Genomic DNA, 22,094 nt, shown 5'->3' on the forward strand with positions numbered 1-22,094 from the left:
AATTTTCAGAAAACTATAAAATATTTACACATTATTTTTTTCATGGTTAGATAGTCCAATAAGTCCTCTGTCCAATGATACCACGTAGGTTATGTAATTCTCATGCATGACTGAGCATGATTCAACTTAGTGAATGGGTGTGAAATCATCACTGTGGCAAGTTCCGTGATCAGCATACTTCCTCACATTGTACCAGATGGCTCTTTTTGTTGGAGGCTGCCTGTCGGGGAACTGCACCCGAAAAGCCTCTTGAACTTCCACGAAACTTCTTGTTTCCTGGTATCGAGTTACCAGGAATACTCTCTGCTCAATTGTTAACTGTACCATGTTTGGAAAGCATGTGAAGTGTGAATGTGTCAGGAACAACCTTTGCTGAAGTTGTTATGTAATCATAGGCCTAACATGTGACAAAAATTTAACTTCAAATATGCCCTGAATGCATGACAATAGCAAGAAATAACTTGCCACAGTGATGATTTCACACCCATTCACTAAGTTGAATCATGCTCAGTCATGCATGAGAATTATATAACCTACGTGGTATCATTGAATAAAGGACTTATTGGACTATCTAACCATGAAAAAATAATGTGCAAATATCTTATAGTTTTCTGAAGATTTGCTGTTTAAGTTGGGTTTACTTTTTTTAGAGACACCCTGTATAATATCTCTGACTCACAGCTACATAAACTCCAGGCAATTCATAATGCAGCTGCAAGATTGATCACCCGCGCAAAGAAGAATTCTCACATAACCCCCATTTTGAAGCGGCTCCACTGGCTTCCTGTTCAGTCACGTATAGTTTTTAAGATACTGTTACTGACTTATCAGTGCCGGCATTCAATGGCACCAGACTATCTCAGTAAGTTCTTGGTCAGGTACGCTCCCTCTCGTAATTTAAGATCAACTCAGAAAAATCTTCTCCAATGTCCTGCTATCACAACAAAGTTTTATGGTGAGCGATCTTTTGCTCATGCTGCTCCCACACTGTGGAACGCTGTTTCGTGTTATATAAAAGAAGCTGCCACAGTGTTAAAGTTTAAAACCGCTCTCAAGACATTTCTGTTCAAAAAGTATTATGAATGAGTTTGCTTTTGCATTTATGGTACACACATTGTACACTACATTTCCTCTGTCTACTTTCATCCCTCTCCCTTAAAGCACATATAGACACCACAGTAGTGATATGCGCTATATAAGCACTGTGTTATATTGTGTCTAGAGAATCTTTATCGGACAGTACATGTATACACTAAGCTTCAAGAAAATATCTTCAAGCAATGCATAGATTGAATAAAATCGAATATTTCATCAAAAGTGTGCGCCATATCTCTGAATTTCAGGTCTGAAAATACAGATTTGTAGGGGGATATCCGCCTTCCGACACTCATCATCGCACATTTTTTCCGAATATATTTTCTTACTTTTTTGACAAAATCAAAATCAAATACCTCACCCAAGAGGTACACCAGATCTCTGAAAATCTAGTATCTAACCAAAAGCGTGTACCATATATCTGAATATGGGAGGAGATATCCCATAACCTCCCCCGCACATCTTCCTGAATATCTCTATTTCATGCTTTATTTGAGAGAAAATATGGAACGTTTCACCAAAAGTGCACCGCATCTCTGAAGCTCAGGTCTGAAAAATGCAAAATCTCACTCGTGTGGGAGGTTTCTACCCTCCCACAGTCCCCTACATTTCTCATTAATTTAATCATTCTTACTTTTTTGAGAAAAAAAACCAAAATTCGAATATTTGACCAAATGGGTGCACCAGATCTCTGAATTTGAAGTCTGAAAATGCAAAAACTGCCCCGCACATTTCCCTGAATATACAGTATGTTCTTCCTACTTTTTTTTTGGACAGAAACAAAACCTAATATTTCACGAAAGGAGTGCAGCAGATCTCTGAATTTCCAGTCTGAGAAGGCAAAATCTCCGTCAAGTTGGAGAGGATTAAACACACCCTCCCCCGCACATTCGTCTGAATATATTTTTTCTTGTTTTGATTGGAAAATATCTTAAGTTTTACCAAAAATGTGTACCTTATCTCTGAATTTCCCGTCTAAAAATGCAAAATCTCCCTCGTGTGCCCTCCCCGCACATTTCTCTGAATACATATTGTGCTTACCTTTTTGTTGTTGATAGAAACAAAAGGTAATATTTCACAAAAGTTATGGACCAGATCTCTTAAATTCCAGTCTGAAAGTGCAAAACCTCCCTCGTGTGGGAGGGAGGTTTTGCAAATCACTCCCTGTACATCTCTGAATATCATTATACATACATATACATTGATTTAAACTAAAATCGAATATGCCGCCAAAGGGAAAGGGACTCACCAGATATGTAAATTTCAAGTATGAAGATGCAAAAATCTTCCTCGTGTGGGAATCCCCCTCCCACATCCTCCCCGCACATTACATTTCTTAGAATACTAGATTATATTTCTCTTACTCAGTTGATAAAAAGAAAAATCGAATCTCTCACTATAAGTTTGCACCATTTCTCTGAACTTAAAGTCAGAAAATCCAAAAATTTTCCTTGTATTGGAAGGCACCTACCCGCTCCCACATCTCCTCCCCGCACATTGCCCTTAGTATAAATGTTTCTTACTTTTTTTTGGATAGAAACAAAAATAGAATAATTCACCAAAAGTGTGCACTTATCTCTGAATTACAGGTCTGAAAATGCAAATCACCCTCGTGTGGTATCCCCTCCCACATCCTCCCTCGGTCGGTCGCTCCGCTTCCTCTTATATTATCTTCTAAGTTTCCCCCCTCTTTATCAAAAGGGATCGACGCCCCTGGGGAGGACTGTTTTAGATGGCTCAAAGGTACTGTTTACCTTTGGGAACAGTGATTTAAAAAATATTCGAGATATCACATTTGATGCATATGTGTAGGTCAGTTGTATCACAAAACATCCTACCACATAAACATTTCCTAATAAAGCCTCAAATATAAGGAGATATCACTATTTTCCCACTAAACCATCACTGTAGACGGTTTAGTAATGAAACATTTTTCTTATTATATCTGTTGTTCACATTTTGTATATTTAACAATATCTTAAATTAATTTTACTGATTCCGATTTTTTACATTGGCTGTTTCCATCCCTAACTCACATTTTAGAACTATTTTGAAGCATATACTGAATCAAATTTTTACATTGGTTTTTTCTATCCCTAAGTCACATTTTGAAACTATTTTGAAGCACTAAAGCTGGGGTTTTGGTAAATACTGTCTTTCATTCAGAAATATTCAGAAAATAATAGAAATAAGGATCTATGTACTTCATATAAAGAAATAAACATACATATTACTGTTTTATTTATTTCATTTAATTTAATTGTTGTATGCACACATTGCGCGCGTGTGCGGATTATGGGTTTGTATAGTTTGTGCTAGTATTTATTTATTTATTCATTCATTCATTCATTCATTTATTCAGTCTTATTTAAAAATCAGGGTAGTCTTTTCACAGCCGAAAGGCCTGCTTCAAAAAAGAGCCCTGTTAACATAAATATTAAAAAAAAAACAGATCTGAACTTATTATTTGTGCAGTGTAAAGAGATATTACGACAAAACCAAAATATACCAAGTCAGACACAAAAACAACTAAAAAAAAGAAACAAAGAAACAAACGAAAACAATTTAAACTAAACTCATAACAGAATAAGATACTACATAACAAGACAGGGTAATCAACGTGACACACAACAGTTGTGGCTTCAGTCGGTGCACTATATAATAAAAGAATAAACCAGAATTTGCGTTACATCTGCACTGAAAACTTAAATTGATTGTATTTGGGTCTTGAAAGAGATAGGTGTTGTTGCCGTTCGAATATGGGTTGGGAGTTTGTTGTAGTGTGATGATTATCGCTGATCACCCCCCCCCTTTGACTACATGTCGAATAGAGGGTAAATCTTCGGTTTGTGTATTATCATCACTTTGTCTGCTACTCATTTCATGTAATTGCACGACCAGGATTTAGGATTTTAGGATTGGGAAGGTGGTTCACCTTAACCTGCTTCACCTGCATTGTTGGGCTCCAGGAAAGACGATGGTCTTCTAATGCTCTCCCAATTTCATTTCAATGGAAGGTACTCGTCTGGTAGGAACGGGGGTCCCCATGCACCCTCTGAACACATTTTTAACTTACTTTTTTGTAACCCTCAGAGTGTCTAGTTAATGATTTTTTTTTTGTTCCCAATTAAAAATTGTGTCCCATGGGGGTCATAGGCGGACATCTTGGCGGCTATCTTAGATTTTCAACGAACCATTAATTTCCGTAACTTTTGAAATACACAACATACAGGGACAGATAGAAATTTTTTTCAGAGTAAATGCAGCATGAGGAATCGATGGAGATGGTTATTTGCATGATTAAAGCAAGTTTAATACAAGAAAGTCCAAAAATATGCAAAATTCAGTGTCATTTACACTGGAAAGTGCCCAAACAGTCCGTATACATATAGGATAGACTACGCACCTCACAGAAGTAACTAACCACTAAGTCTATAGATCATAGCTCAAATATGGTGTGTTGTATAAAAAAAATTCTACAGAATTTGAAGGAAAATTTAATTTCAAGCATTTTGACACCTCACTTGTTGAAATCGAATGAAGAATGTAAGCACAACCCTGCCGGAAAGAACACAGCGTCAACACAGTGTGTTCATAGAGTGACCACACAGTTGACTGTATGAACACATAGTGACCACAGTGTGGTCACACCTTTGCCACATTGTGATTACTCTCACTATGTGTATCATCATGGGTTGTCACATAGTTTTCATACAGTGGAATGGTAACAACTGTGAGCAGCTTCGTTCACATAGTTTCACAGAGTCACCACATGGTGATCAAGACTTTCACATAGTGGGATAAAGCTAACACACAGTAGTCATAGAGTCTCACATCGTGTTCACTATGTGGAAGTCGTCATACAGAGCGAATGCATAGCACATAGTTGCCACACTGTAGAGAGATCTGTCACACAGTGAAAATGTATGGACACATAGTTGCCACACTGTAGATAAATCTGTCACACAATGGGAATGTAATGGACACATAGTTGCCACACTGTGGAGAGATCTGTCACACAGTAAGGATGTATGGACACATAGTTGCCACACTGTGGAAATATCTGTCACACAGAGGGAATACATGGACACATAGTTGCCACACTGTGGAGAGAACTGTCACACAGTGGGAATGTAATGGACACATAGTTGCCACACTGTGGAGAGATCTGTCACACAGTAAGGATGTATGGACACATAGTTGCCACACTGTGGAAATATCTGTCACACAGAGGGAATACATGGACACATAGTTGCCACACTGTGGAGAGATCTGCCACACAGTGGGAATGTACGGACACATAGTTGCCACACTGTGGAGAGATCTGCCACACAGTGGAAATGTATGGACACATAGTTGCACACTGTGGGAGATCTGTCACACAGTGGGAATGGATGGACACATAGTTGCCACACTGTGGAGAGATCTGCCACACAGTGGGAATGTACGGACACATAGATTGACACACTGTGGAGAGATCTGCGACACAGTGGAAAGTATGGACACATAGTTGCCACACTGTGGAGAGATCTGCCACACAGTGGGAATGTACGGACACATAGTTGCCACACTGTGAGAGATCTGCCACACAGAGTCAGTGTCAACACGCTGTGTTCACATAGTCACAGTCTCCACCCCGAGGAGATATCTCTCACACAGAGGCATCACCTCGCAGTGTTCACATAGATACAGTCTCCACACAGAGGCAAAATCTCCGAGTCATGCAGAGACAATGTGTCTTTTTTGACAGAATTATCGTACACATTAAATCGACACATAAGATCTTCAGTAATCTTCAGGACTGAAGGATGCAGAATAAACAGAAGAAGAAGAAGACACCCAGGAAAATTTACATGACAGAGAAATAGCGTCAAAATTAAGGATTACTGAAATGGTATGATTCTGCAATGTTAATAATTTATGCCAGAATTTATCAATTGAAAAAACAACACAAACTTGCAATTGCACAACATTTTATGAATCTTTTGCCGAAAGGTGATTGTACGAAAAATTAGACCGGATATAACTCTCCAACAGGTACTAGTATAGAATATTAATACAGATCCAACATGATAATGCATTCGCAATTGTGTTCTTCAATCCCTTTCTACGAGACTTGGAAGACATGATTGTGATTACAACTCTACTTGCGCACTTAAACCTGAAGGCAATGCTGCAGCCTGACTAGAAAACCTCATAGGATTTGGACGCACCACTCTCACACATACATATTCTTACTCATATACAGCACATACACCCCGCATAATAGCGAGCACACAATATCTGCATGATTATGGTTCTGGTGTGGTGGAGCTTGGATCTAGTTTATTTGACCCACCGCTAACCTCTATGTACTTATCTCTATGCCTACGCTACGTAGAGATCTCACAGTGGTTTGACCCCTTGACGTATTACGAAACAAGCAGCTCGGCAGAGATTTAACCGTCATTTTGAATTGCGTACCTAGTCGAACCACTCCGTATATGCAGGGAGGTGGTCTTTTTTCCACCTCCCTGGTATATATGCGTACAGTGTATTGTACGTATCGTCCATGGCCATTGACGAACGCACGCGAATTATAGTTTGCTCATGCGTTTGGTGGTTTCATCGTGTTTTCGTTCCTTTGCAAACTCGGACAGTGTGCAAATGTGCAGTGCTAAAGCTAAAGAATCAAAAGCGAGTGGTAATCTTAACTGGGCAAATTAAAAGCAAGTCATGTTGCATGTGACGTTCGGATACGGCTGAGCGACAGCGACAGGTATACCAGGCAGCCTGGCAACGTAGGATGCAACCATGCAAGTGTTTTCATGTGGCCTACGTGAAATGGTGAGTCCATCAAATTAATGTAACGTTAGAATTTATTAGTAATCTAATTAAGAACCCCTAGCTATAGTTCTACTTTCTCATCATAATAGTGCCGAGTATATACTCGGACAGGTTCCAATGGGAAAACGTGTGTTATTTCCAGAAAAGTTTGATAACGGGCTGTAACATGTTAATTAACAACTTTTTTTGGATTAGAGTTTAGCTGAACCTTTTTTTTTTAAATGTGATCAATCTAACTGCAAGAAGGAAACTTGAGTACGTCTCAGGAAATATATGCAACAATGTTAAGAAAACATTTGTTAGACTCTAGTGAAAAGACAAAAAAAAAAACGGGGGGGGGGGAGGATGATAATGCTAAGTTTGATTGAAACCGCTATAAGAAAGTAATGGACAGAATGCCAAGAAAAATGAAGTTACTACTGGTGTTGTTGTGGTGTGATGTACACCAGATACCATTGTGCATCGTGTGATGTGGCCTAACAGTTACGTATGGATGGAGGGTGAATGCAGTAATACATGTATGTGTGTGGCTGCATAGTCTGCAAGTGCAAGAAAAAAAAAGCCATGTTGTGAAGATGGAAAACAAAATGAGCCTCAAAACTCATAGCGCAAAACTTATATTTGTTATTGTTATTATTTCAGTCCTGGAGAAAATATTTTGTCTGCTCTGGAGAGAGCACAGCCGATAGAAGCAAAGATATCACCGGTCTTCTGCAGCACGTACAGCGCCCATACCATCAAAGAGAAGTAAAATGACTTTGCTTTCTCCGGCTCAGCTTCTGTTCCGTTCTTCAGAATTACAATGACACCACCCCTTCCTTACTAGTACCATCACGGACTGTCTGGTTCTCCACAACAATGTTCTCACTCCACATTTATGCCTGCCTCGATCTCGACCCCATCTACGTCCCCAAATGACAAGGAGATGCATTCTTATGAGTCATGTGGTGACTCAGTCAAGAAGGTATTGTAATTCAGATGGTTCATCATTTAATTTTCTTCGGACATATGTAACAAAAGAGGTCTCTTTTTTATTGAACAACAAAAAAAAAAGATATTTATTACCATGTGACTCTTGTAAAGCCAGCATTACTCGTTCATGTGCTAAGTTTTGGTGATAATTTGTTTTGCTGTTTTTATTTGTGTAATTCAAATGAATTCCCGAAGCCAGTATATTATGTTCTACGGTATGCTAAAGCATTTCACCTCATTGGCAACGGAATGTCCAAGACAAGATTTCGAGACAAGTACTTCGAGGGAAATCGAAGTATTATTGATTGAATACTTGCGAGCAAAATCTTCAAAAATTTCAATCAGAAGATGATAGCTAAGGGAGAGTACACCCTGAAAAGTTATACAAGAAACATCCATACGAGAGAAATAATGATAATACCATATTTATAAAAAAAAACAACGTTGAACAGTGTATCAGAAATTAAATTGCAATCTCCAAAAGTTTTAAATGACTTCTCACTAAACTGTTTGAGTCGAGTGTGGTACATATGCAATGAAGTTTGTGCAAAACATAAATACATTGTACATTTACTTTGACTTTGATTGTTCTGCCTTTCACTGGCTTTTTGAAAACGTATAAAGTTGTGATTGATTGCAGTTCTTGGATATTGTTTGGTTGTTTGTTTGGTTGTTTATCATTGTAAAGCGCTTCGAAACATGTTGTATTAAGCGCTAAACAGATATTTCATATTATTACTATTATTATTACTATTACTATTATAGAGGGTAATTACCCCTGTAGACTAGCAGCCATTGCAGTGCACCTGAAATAACACCTGTGATTAAACAATTTCACAAAACTTTTCCTTTTCCTGTTGTAGTAATATGGTACATATTTTTATTATTACTTTACATAACTTTATACAAGCAAGTGAAATTTCGTAGTAAGATATAGATTATGAAACATATAATCCTAATATCGATTATCTTATATGCTAATAGTAAATGACACTGCGTGCTTTTATCATCATTAATACTGTCTTCAATCTTTCTTTTCCATTCTGTACAGAAGATTCGGACATACTGAGCGATGGCTTGGCTCAACTGGGAATGCTACAACCGCGCCAGCAATCCTGGTCAAAGGTAGTCCTGGCTCCGTTTGGGATACTCTTCACCCAAAAGGAAGTGTGATTTGTACGGCTTCGCGGCACATCCAAATCCATCGCAGTAGATAAACCAAATACAACTCGAATTTTTGGTAACTATACAATATCTCAACATTCCTTCCTGGAACAGCTATACAGTTCAGTGAGTCATACCAACCCTTTTGTTGAGTATAAGGTGATTTAGCATGCCTAGTGCAAATGAATTTTTTCCATTGCATGTTCTTTTTTTTTTTCCTTTTTTTTGGGGGGGGGGGTCTTGGGTTGGTTATGAAGTCAATTTCTTGTTTCGGACCCAAAAGTTAAGAACATTTGTAGCCTTGAGTAGGTATAATGTCGATAAAAAGAATACATCTAGCCTGACTTTTTTTTATTGATTATCAGTGATTCAAATTGTAATCATTAAACCTGCCTGCAAACATAGCTGGTTACCAGTCATAGTACCATAACTGGTGTTTAATTGTGCACAGATCTCAGTCCAACTGATAAGATCACACCTCATGTAGAAGTCATCATCTGTAATGATTTTAGTCAGTCAAATCAAGCCCTATGACATACTTGATTGTGCCAAGGAACCATCATTAACTCTTTATGTGCCATGTTCGCACGTCCGACTCAGTTGACGGCGTGCCATACAGTACATGTATTCTGCCCAAATGACAAACCTGTTAAAACCGATCGATAAATCGCCAAATGCCGCAGTACAATGAAAGCGTTTTCGCGTTTTCGTTCCTCTCACATCTAGCTTGCATTTTATGTCGTGATTGACTAACAAGCGGTGTTCTCTCCGAGATTTAGGTGTAAATTCTAAGTTTCTGTCACTGTTTCGTGTGCCATAGTCATGTCTTTATAGTGATTTAGCTATACGAGTCATTTGAAATAAAAGAAATTATAGATTTATCATAAACGTAACATCACAACAAAGCTTGGGATTTTCTCGACAATTTTACTCATATGTCCAGCTGAACAAAAATCCATAAAAGTAAAATAGACTTGAAAAACAGAAGGTCTTCTCAAAGTATGACATCGTTGGTGTCTCAGAATAATGTGGCACGCAAGGGGTTTCCGTCATGGCACATAAAGAGTGAAAAAGTTTTCACTCACCCAGATGTGGCTATTAATGAGGTAAATGTACCAAAGATTGGTCTGTTAAATTATTATTGCCCTGAAAGTAAGATTATGTTTGTTTGTTTGTTTGTTTGTTTTGATAAAGGAAACATGAAGATATGTGCTACGAGAGCTCGCTGCTATAACATATTCCTAAATTGGTTTGTAATAACAGGACATGAAGCAAACTTGTGTTTCATAATAGTCATGGAAATTGTCATTGATACATAGCTTTTTCTTTCATAAAACTGAAAGAATATTTTGTGGGCAATTACAGAATAAAGTACGTTTTAATAGTTGATTATATTTTCCTGTTATTTTTGTATGATATAGATTATCATAAAAGTCTTGTCCTGGCAAGTTTATACTTTGAAGCTTTAAAAACTATGATGTCGAGTTACATTATAGATGTTACAGTGAGCTGTATTTGTAAATCATGTGATTGATTTTGTAGTATAAGAGAAGTGTTTTTGATTTTGATATCAGATTTAGTGTATTGATGCAGAGTACACATTTGCGCACTTTTGTCTTCTCCTTTAAGGTATAGGTAGTGCTCTACAAGACTGCATCTTAACAATCTGGGGGGTTTGACGACATGAAATTTCATTAGAGAAAGGACAAGTTCACCTTCATATACATGTGGATTGCGTGAATGCAACAATATCAGTAGAACACATCAGTGAAAGTTTGGGGAAAATCGGACAATCCGTTTAAAAGTTATGAATTTTTAAAGTATCTGCGCAGTTACTACTGGATGAGAAGACTGCTACAGTGTATGATGTCACAGCTTACAATACATAAAGAAAATAAAAAGAGAATTTCACAAAATTTTACTTTTTGAAAAAAAGTGTACATTTCCTCACCTTGTCACAGACGTATGTTAAGGGTAATATTATTCTTCTTGCCTTCTGAAAGGGCTGAATTTAAAAGACCTTTCAATAAGCGAGGAAAGTGAAAATATGTTGAATTTTCTTTATATTTTCTTTATATCGTTGTACTTATGTGACATCACAAGCTATAGTAGTCTTCTCATCCAGCCTTCAGTGAGCAGAAACTTCAAAAGTTCATAACTTTTGAACGGATTGTCTGATTTTCCTCAAACTTTCACTGATGTGTTTTACTAATATTGCTGCATTTACTAAACACACATGTCTGTGAAGGTGAACTTGTCCTTTAAAGCGGATCAAAGTATGCAGGAATCGGGCCATAACTAAGAAAGCTTGTCATTTTCATGAAATCTGTATTTCTATTTCTTCACAACGAGTGAATTAATTATTGGAAATAACTCTTTCTGTAAACTGCATTAGAGCTACTAGACAATGTGACAGCACTGGAAGGAAACTCACCACGGAGTGTTCACAGTGTGAAGACTGGATGGAAAATCACCATAGAGTGTACACAGTGTTGAGTCTGGATGTAAGATTACCACAGAGTACTCACAGTGTGGTAACTGTATGGAAAATCTCCACAGAGTGTACACAGTGTGGTGTTTGAATGTTTGGATGGAGAACTCACTGAGTGAAAGATACCACATTGTGCAGAGAAATCACTGTGAGAAAGGTAACGGTGTGGCAGTAGAGATCACTGTGTGAAAGATACCATAGTGTGGCAGGAAATTCACTGGGTGAAAAATACACAGTGTGGCTGAACAGCCATTGTGTGAAAGATACCACAGAGTGACAGAAGTTAATGTGTGAGAGATAAAAAGTGACTTCTGTCATAAAACACATAGTGAAAACACACAGTGAAGCACACAGTGAAACACACAGTGAACCACGTAGTGAAACACACAGTGAAACACACAGTGAAACACGTAGTGAAACACATTCACCACAGTGTGAAACACGTGTGTTCATACAGTCATTCCACTGCGTTAAATTGGAACACTTTTTAATACAGTGAACCACACAGTGAAACACTTTGTGACTACACTATGAACCACGTGGTTGATCAGTTGAGATCACACTGTGGTTACAGTGTGGTTCATAGTGTTGTCACACTGTGTTCCACTGAGTGGTTCACTGTATTAAAAAGTGTTCCAATTTAACGCAGTGGATTGACTGTGTGAACACAGTGTGAACACAGTGTGTTTCACACTGTGGTGACTATGTGGGACACTATGTGTTTTTTCTGGCAGGGAATGGCAATTTATATGCAAATACCCCTAAAGTGAAAGGTCCATGGAGGTTAAACATGATACTAATTTTGATCACTTCATGTGAAAGTGACAGAATGGACACAAATAAAACTTGAAATGAAATTGAACACTCTTTGTGTGCATTCCATTTTGTTTCATTTTGTGTTTAATATGAGTTTGAGTTGGGATATTTTCATGGAAACAATCACTGTGTCAAAAACTTAAGTCGATTTCAACAATTTAAGTGCCAAAATGTTTTGCATTCAAACTTATTTAAGATTAGGTTAAAAGTGGTCCATTCAAATGCGTTTGTTTAAACTTTATTGTAAGAAAACAAAGAGATGAATTTAACTTGACAGCCAGAGATCCCCTCTGTGAATAGAGATATCAATGTGGATCGCTGCAAATTTTATATTGGGACACATTGTATTTGTATATAAATTGCTATTGTGCTTACATTCTGTATTCAATTTCAACAAAGGAAAGGTCAAATTCTTTTAAATTAAATTTTCTTTCAAATTTTGTTGAAAGTTAAATGTCTGATACAAAACACAATATTTGAGCTATGATAAAAAGACAAAAGGGTTAGTTACATTTTGTGAGGTGTGTATATGTTTTCCATAAAGTATGGAATTAACGTATATTGAGAAAAAAGTAACACAATATGACTTCACTTTGTCAAAAGAATTCTGAATTCTCATCCTGTACAACTATGCAAACCATAGAAGCCGTAAGCAATACCTCAGCTTTTCGTTTCGCACTTCTGTAATTTTTAGTCATTATCAAAAAGATCATCGTAATCAATGTCTGGCTCCTCTTCATCCTCCGCCATCTCCTCAGTAGCATTCTGAAGCAAGTCAATGAGGAAAGTGGGAAGGATAGGGCCACTTGCCCACACTGGCTCCATAATACCGTCCTCTGTCTTCTGCCACCCTTGTCCAGGATCAAAGGGGTTAGGGCACCAGAAGATAAGCTGGTCAGCTCTCTTGAAGATAGCAAGGTGGTGGTGCACACGTTGAGTGTTTGGGATATGGTTGTCTCTGCGAGGTGGGAGCATGGAGAAATCCACCTTGGATTTGGTCGTCACTTGCTTGCCCTCTCCCACCATTTGCCTCAGCATGAAGCTGCGGACGACATTAATAGGCTTCTCCCGGGCCTGGCAATACATTTGGCACGTGAATGCCTCAATGTCATCTGTCACCTCTGGCTCCACAGATCACTCATCACCAAGTTTTCTGAGGGGGAAAAACATTGACATATTATAAGTCATGTTTTAACATTTCAGCAGTGTTTATTATAATATATTATTCAGCGATCTTCTTCATTTCAATAAAATACTGCTGAAATTATAATATCAGACTACTATCACCTGAATGTTATGCGGTACTTGGGTGGCTTTGCAGCTTCTTTGGGGGTACAACTTTGCCCCTACCCTTGAAGGCCCTTGTTACATCTTCCCCGGTGAACACATTCAGGCCAAGCATTGTGGTACAGTAGTCAGCTCCCTTTGATTCTGAATGCCAGTTTACTGACATTGACAATCAGGTAATGCTTGACAGTCCGTTTATCAAGGAAGATAGTGAAGGCGATGGAGTATCAATTCGATGACGCCAGAGGATCAAGAAAATGTCTGTAGCGTCCTCGCCACAGCTGCCTTGTACCCAAGCTTAGCAGCGTGTACTTAAGGTAGAGCACAACCCTGGAGTCCGTCTCCTCCTGGTTAGACAGCAGCTCATGGATATGGCGTATCGTCTCCTGGAACACATCATTGTATGAACAAAATGAATATAACAAGTATCACCTGAAGTTCAGAGAACGTGATTTCTGTTACTAGTGCATTCTTTTTGTCACACAAGAATGTGTTCCATGAGACGACACGTGATATCAATGAGCTGCTGTCTTACCAGGAGGAGACGGACATTCGGGTTGTGTTCTACCTCAAGTACACGCTGCTAAGCTTGGGTACGAGGAAGTTTTGGTGAGGACGCCCGACACAGACATTTTTTTCTTGATCCTCTTGCACCACGCGCATTCCATCGCCCTCACTATCTTCCTTGATAAACGGACTGTCAAGCATTGCAAGAATGTCAATGTCAGTGAACTGGCATACAGAATCAAAGGGAACTGACTACTGTACCACAATACATGCACTTGGACTGTATGTGTTCACCGGGGAAGATGTAACAAGGGCCTTCAAGGGTAGGGGCAAGTTAGACCCCTAAAGAAGCTACAAAGCCACCCCAAGTACCACACAATACTCAGGTGAGAGTAGTCTGATATCATAATTTCAGCAATATTTTAGTGAAATCAAGTAAATTGCTCAATATTATATTGTAACAAACACTGCTGAATGTTAAAACATGACTTAATAATATGTCAATGTTTTTTTTTTCCCTCTCAGAAAACTTGGTGATGAGTAGTCTGTGGAGCCAGAGGTGACATATGACATTGAGGGATTCACATGCCAGGCCCGGTAGAAGTCTATTAATGTTGTCCGCAGCGTCATGCTGAGGCAGATGCTTGTAGAAGGCGAGCAACTGACGACCAAATCCAAGGTGGATACTCCATGCTCCAACCATATACAACCATATCCCACACATTCAATGTGTAAACCACCACCTTGCCATCTTCAAGAGAGCTGACCAACTAATCTTCTGGTGTCCTATCCCCATTGATCCTGGACAAGGGTGGCAGAAGACAGAGGACGGTATTATGGAGCCAGTGCGGACAAGTGGCCCTATCCTTCCGACTTTCCTCATTGACTTACTTCAGAATGCTACTGAGGAGATGGAGGAGGATGAAGAGGAGGAGCCAGACATTGATTACGATGATCTTTTTGATAATGACTAGAAATTACATGAGTGTGAAATGAAAAGCTGTCAAGTTAAATTCATCTATTTGTTTTCGGACAATAAGGTTTAAACAAACGCATCTGAATGGACCACTTTTGGCATCTAAAATTGTTGAAATCGACTGAAGATTGTGACACAGTGATTGTTTCCATAAAAAAAACCCAAACTCAAACTTATTTTAAATACAAAATGAAACAAAAGGATTGTGCACAAAGAGTGTTACATTTCATTTCAAGTTTTATTTTTGTCCACTAGCTATGATCTAAAGACAAAGCGGTTATTAACTTTTGTGAGGTGTGTAGTTTGTGCTGTATGTGTACGGACTATTTGGACACTTTCCAGTGTAAACTACACTGAATTTTGCATATTTCTGGACTTTTCTTGTATCAATTTGCTTTTATCCTGTAAATAACTGTCTTAACCGATTCCTCATGCTATATTTACTCTAAAAAATTGTATTTGTCCCTGTATGTTGTGTAGTAAAAAAAGTTATGGAAATTAATGATTTTCGTCGAAAATCCAAGATGGCTGCCAAGATGTCCGCCAATGACCCCCATGGGACACAATTTTTATTTTGGGAACAAAACAAATCATTAACTAGACACTGTAAGGGTTACAAAAAAGTAAGTTTGAAAAAAATGTGTTCAAGGGTGCATGGTGACACCCCCCCCCCTTCCTAATAGAGTATACGTAACGAAGGTGCATTTCCCCAGAAATCGGGACGCTGAAGGTTTTGGTTTTTAAATTTGAAATCATATTAAAGTCTTTTTATTCCGGATATGAATATTGGTTGCGTTATCACAGAAAGGAAATGAAATTGATTAGTGCGAATTCATACAGGGTTCGTCAAAAGAGATGTACGTCAGAATTTGTTTTCAATGCATTTTGATGTTTTGCTCTTGGTACACCTATGTGCAGCATTCTCAGCCTTTGAGGGGTCTGTTTGAAATATTTCTACGTCATACATGATCAATGCTGATGATGATGAAGAGGAGTAGAGAAGGAGGAATAGATGGAGAATGGGAAAAAAGGAGGTGGAGGAGATGGAGCATTCCTATTGCAATTTCACCAATGCTATGGTATATGTTATACAGCGTGTCCCCCCCCCAAAAAAAAAAAAAACCCACCGAAACAGAGTTTCATTGCAATTTTTGGCGATCATAAGCATAAATTTGCTTTATGAGATGTACATGAATAGAAAAGTACACTTCTCTTCTTTCTTTTGATGCACAACCCAATGTTCATAATTAGGGGCATGACTGAGTTAGAGCAATAGAAAGCAGTGCTACTAAATTTGCATTTGCACGCGCAAATTGCAATTTTGAGCGAATTTTTCGCACTTTTTCGGCAATCGTATTCGTATAAGAAAATCATAGCCTTAATAAACATCATATTTCCTTTTCATATGACAGCTCATTTGTAAAAAAAAACAACAACAAAAAACAAACATTTGCGCCTGCTAGAGATAACTTGATTTGAAAATATGCTTCAATTTTACCCTAAAAGTTGGATAGTTAAAGAAGGAATCATTAAGATTTTCTGACTTGGCAGGTAACAATGGCTTTCATGCTTCGATGAATTTACACAAACGTTGGGGGGGGGGGTGAAGGGAACGTTAAAGACTGTTCTGTTGTGAATAGGGTCGAAAAATAAACACACGCTCATGAGGTTGCCTGACAATGTAGCCTACCTGGAGAAGCCTACCTGCACTTGATGGACGAGGAGATAGTTACTCGCACTGAAGGGAAATATCAACGAGATGGATACGGAGAATTTCGTCACTTATGGTGGATTCAGGATGGGGCTACCGCCCACGGTCAACTGATCGCAAGGCAGAGATTGCATCAGCTCTTCGAAGACAGGGTCGTCGCTATGAATCACCCCCGTCGAATGGCCTCCGCGGAGTACCGACCTCACCCCCTGCGACTTCTTTCTCCGGGGCTTCCTCAAGGGAAAAATCTTCGTCACTCCTTTTTATGATCTTGCGGATCTCAGAGCCAGAATCGTCAAAGCGGTGGACGCTCTCCGACAGGACTGTTTGATTTGCCATGCAGACAAAACCATGAGGTCGACTGCACAGACATGTGCCGGCGACGGCGGTTATGTTGCATGAACTTGAACTCTCATTGACAAGCTTAATAAATCTATTTCATCATTATGATTATGAAGTAATAAAGAGCACAATCACATACAATTTATTTCTAATGCTTTCATCTTTTAAGAGTCCTAACATAATTTATGCTTGATCTGAGAATGGTTTCTAAAGTCTTAGTGCGATCTTGCTGTTGGCTTGATTTTATTGCATGTGTTATGTTTGGATTTCTTGTACAATGCGTTGGTTGAAATGAGTGTATAAAGCAGGGGTAGCACAAAAAAAAAAACTCAGGAAAGGACTTTCTGCCCTGCACTTGTACCTTTGAATTATTGCAAGTGCAAGTTTACTGATAAAAAGTAATTCACCTCTTTTCTGCTTTTCCTCCCCCTTCAAAAACTGTCCGCCTCCCCTGTCAGTGATGAAGGATGAATCATGCTTGCCTATGAAACGTAGTGAGGAACGAAAAGATTGAAAGAAGCGTGAGATTCAATCTGATGTCAAAATTCGTACCATTGTTGTAACATTGACTTCCCATAACCATAGACTCCATGCAACAAGAGGATACTCACGTCATCACTCTTCAATTGGTTTAATCTCGTAGCTTGTTCTAAAGAAATGACAATCAAGGCCTTTCCGTCCACATACTGCATTCTCTGAAAATATTCTCCCCCCCCCCCCGAACAATGTTCACTGCAGCACTGCCATTGTTTTGTGTGAATTCACTTGCGCAGATATTCTGCCCATTGTCTAGTGCGAAGTCGGGAAAGTTGAATGCGTGTTTTTCGACTATCCGTCAAATAGGTAGAAATAAAGCATGTTTACGAAATTTTTACTCCAGCATACATCATTCACGTTTTACGCATAAGATCTCATATAAAGAGGAAAATATGGATATTTCAGTTATGAACTTTGTTTTTCGAAGAAAAATAACTGTAAAAGTCTAAAAAACTCACAGTCGGAATTTGCGCGTGCAAATGAACATATTTGGTAGCACCAATGTCTATTGTTCCAACTCAGTCATGCATGTTACAATGAACATTAAGTTGTGCATCAAATGGAAGAAGAGGAGCGTACCTTTCCATTCATATACATCTCATTGAACAAATTTATAATTATGATCGCAAGAAATTGCAATGAAACTTGGTTTCATGGGGGGGGGGGTTGCGCAGCCAGGGTCGCCGTAATCATCAACGCCAAAGTAATATCCACTATCTACAACTACAAGAATACACTCAAAATGTTAACTCGTCAGTTTGGGAAAATGTGTGGGGACTGGAATGTGACAAGATATGTAAAAGACACATATGGATATTCTAAATTAAGTGAAATTGAGGTGCTTAGGGGTAGGGTAGTGTATGCTAGTGTAATTAATGTTATGTGTTCGTTGTCCATGATGTGTTCGCAGAATTTTCGACACCCCTTCAATGTTAAAGTTTTTTCTTTCAGATTATTCCTTCAAATTGTGAAATATCTTCAAAAGTGGTTTGTTATGCTCTTCAGTTTGTAGATTTCATTTAGATAGATAATCCTCTTTTTATCACAACATTTTAATAGAAAGTCCACAAATCTGATGTACTATACCTCTGTTTGTTTCTATCATACAAGTGCTATTCGGATATTCATTCGTATTTAAGATTCATAAAATTCTATTTACGTCGATGTAGGACAATTTGTTAATCACAAAAAAAATCGTCTTGTTTTTCAGAGTCACAGCAATCATTCGACAGATTCCTAACCAGCCAATAGTATTCAAGGCAAGTACATATTTATTCTCTTGGAAGCTCTGACTATTTTTATTTATTTTTTGTTATAATGTTATTGCTCCGCATTTCTAACAGAATGATATGATTCTGGTATGTTTTTCCTTGTTAATTTTCCCGACCATTATTCCGTAACTGTCGTGGTCCTCATTTTTCCTCACATCGATCTTTTGTTCCAAGTCCTCACATACATTTTCATATCACCTTTCCACTTTGCTCGATAGTCGAGTTAATGAAAATACGTGGGTGTGTAATCACGGTGTAAGGAAAGGAGTCATGGTATGTAAAGAAGTAAAAGTCTCCATTTACTCAATGAATTCATATCATGTGTACCTCATGATTTCAGTCGGATCCTCGACAAAAAAGTAGAAGTGAGGATGCCATAATCGCTTTCACCTGGCGCCACTTTATCGAGAACGGTACAAACGAACCATACTGGCTGCTTCGGATGCCCATGACGAAGGTTTGGGTGCTCAATAAAGATTGCAAATATTTATTTAACATACGAATAAAGTATAAAGATTAAATCGTTTTTCTCACACAGGCTTTAAAAATATTCACCTTATTATACAGTAATGTGCTACTGCCATGTCCTATGAAATTAAACAGTTGCAGCAGGAAAATCAAATTCATTATTCTAATCAGACGTAAGGGATCAAGGAAATTTTGACTGTTCATGAGTGCTTAGCAAAACGTTGAGAGATCGGAAAAAATATGTAATATATTTAGGTGCTATGAACGGACGTTATGGTTGTTGAGGCTTACTTCCACTCCATTGTTTGGATTCCCCACTTCCCGCGTTACACTTTAACGAATTCTTCTTGTTCAAAGGCGGTTGTTAGGGCGATGGATACAGTGACTGACCACGTGGCCAAAGTGCGGGGAGTGAACGTCCAGCAGTTCGTGGTCGCTGGTGCGTCGAAGGCACGTACAATTGTCTATCTTTCTACAGTAGCCGTAAATACGTACCCTCTATTTGGATTCACTTTCGTTTTGTTTCAGATTCCCATCGTTCAAATGTGCAATAAATGCTTACCACAGGCAATTTGAACGTCTAATGCCTTTGCTTAGTGTGTCAGCATTTACGGGCAAAAGGTGAATATTTGAAAGTTCACTTGTGTGCTCTGTGTAAGCTACATCATTAAAAGGACTGTCTTTATCTTATTTTTATACAAGTGAACTTTGGGTAGCAAAACACGCCCAGAGGTTGTACTACTTTCACCTTGAAAGAAAAAAAAACCAAGACAAACTAGCATCACATTTTCACATACGTTTGTGAATGCAATAACTCACCACATTTTATTCAAATGTACTATGGCAGTGTACAGCTTGTCATTCCTTCGTCATATCTTTCTCATTTTTTATGATGCTCTCCTCTGTCTTTTGACTTTTGGAGGCCTGTGTTGAGTGCGTTATATCGGCCACATTTCTCGAAAAATCTCGTTTGAAAATTTGTGTATTTGAATACTGTAATACAATTTTTTTTTTGAAATTGCATAAACGAAACGAAATGAAATAAAATTAATTAAATGTGCCACGTAGAGGTATCACGTGACAGCCTGCTGTAGATAACACAAGTGAGCACAATGTTTAAGTATGAATCCGAGTATAAATACTTAAAATTACCGCTTTTAATTCTTATCATATAGAGGGGTTGGACCACTTGGACAACAGGAGCAGTTGACAAGCGAGTAGTTGCCATTTCACCCTTTGTACTGGACCTTCTCAACATGGTTAAGGTAGTGATTCAATGATAGCTATTTGGCATTGGTCACATGATAGGCGCAAGTTAAGATTTTTGTATTTGAAAGCTAGCTATGTCAAAAATTCTAGCAGACTTTGCATAACGGACATGATTATAAACCTTGTCAAAATTAGAGCTCGTCGTTTCAGAATTATGATTTACTTATGGAAGGGATAATTTCTCCTAATGACATGAATGATATTTCACGGTTATAGATGTCCGTACGTATTCATGACTGCGTACATATAGATGGTGGTTACTATAACAATGCCACGGCCGTGATATGTATCAGAGGTAAGAAGAGGTGTGATTTGAATCCTACTCCTAATCTTTATTTGTTTTCAAAGCACACTTGATCTAACCACCGCTGAAAGAAATCGAGCAAGGATTAGTTAGCTGCTAACTGTACAAAGTCGTGTCAAATGGTGTTTAAAAAAAATTATGCCATGGAGACAGCACATAAAGTTATAAATTTTTCAAGGTTCACTTTAATTGATTTATCACATTCATCAAATAAAACAAAACAAATAAAAAACATTTGACCATTGACTCTCAATTTCATAGTAAGAATGGCGTAAAAACAAGTTGTTTTAATAAATGATTTATTTGATATGCTCTAAATGTGCATAGCATGGGTCCATAGGGCATGTATTTTTAAGATAGAGAAATAAAGATGTCGACCTTTTTGCCCTAATTTGCATATCCAAACAATAACATTTTATTTGTACAATGATCTGTTTGAGACAGTTTGTGTGCAAAATATGGGGTTGATTGAGCATGTCTTCCCTAGATAAGTAATAAAGTCTATTTACCTTTGTCCCCAATCAACATAGCCAAAATGGTTTGTTATCAAGAAGTTGCTAATTTTATGAAATGATTCCCTTGACACGGTCTATAATTTGATTTCAAAATATGGAGGCAATACGGCATGTTTTCCAAGAAAGAGAAATAAAAACTTTCGACCTCTGACCCTGATTTCTATGGCAAAGATGGTGTCTGATCAAGATGTGTTTTTGTGTTTTTAACATAATGATCAGCTCGATAATACGTGGTAGATATAGGGTGGTAGCGCATTCGTTCATTTTCCCATCTCAGAAGATGGCTGGATAGCCCATATTCAGCAATGCTAAGCTGGTCTTCAATAGGGTCCAGTTGGATGTGAGGCGGGACCTCTTCACCGGGTTAGCACCCTGCATGCACTTCCCAAGATACAAAAATACAACTTTTTAAACTTTGACCCTAATCTAGAATTAATATTTCATGTAGGGTTAAAAGTTGCTGCATTTAGGGTTGACTCCGGATTTTACATTTAGGGCTGAGAATCATAACATTTTAGTTGTGACTCGATTATTATATTCATT

General features: G+C 38.2%; 1 protein-coding gene across 1 annotated transcript in view; it reads left to right on the forward strand.

Moving 5' to 3' along the window:
• The window catches only part of LOC139740065 (autocrine proliferation repressor protein A-like), a 157,239-nt gene that overhangs the window by 78,097 nt on the left and 57,048 nt on the right, over positions 1-22,094 (forward strand). Inside the window, exons 4-7 of the mRNA XM_071650658.1 lie at positions 18,935-18,983; positions 19,336-19,452; positions 19,821-19,913; positions 20,639-20,728. Coding sequence (XP_071506759.1) covers positions 18,935-18,983; positions 19,336-19,452; positions 19,821-19,913; positions 20,639-20,728 — 349 coding nt within the window. The remainder of the gene's footprint in view (positions 1-18,934; positions 18,984-19,335; positions 19,453-19,820; positions 19,914-20,638; positions 20,729-22,094) is intronic.

This window comes from Diadema antillarum, unplaced genomic scaffold, assembly GCF_040938485.1.
Source record: "Diadema antillarum isolate AM-2024a unplaced genomic scaffold, OU_Dant_1.0 seq00000830_RagTag, whole genome shotgun sequence".
NCBI classification, from domain to species: Eukaryota; Metazoa; Echinodermata; class Echinoidea; order Diadematoida; family Diadematidae; genus Diadema; species Diadema antillarum.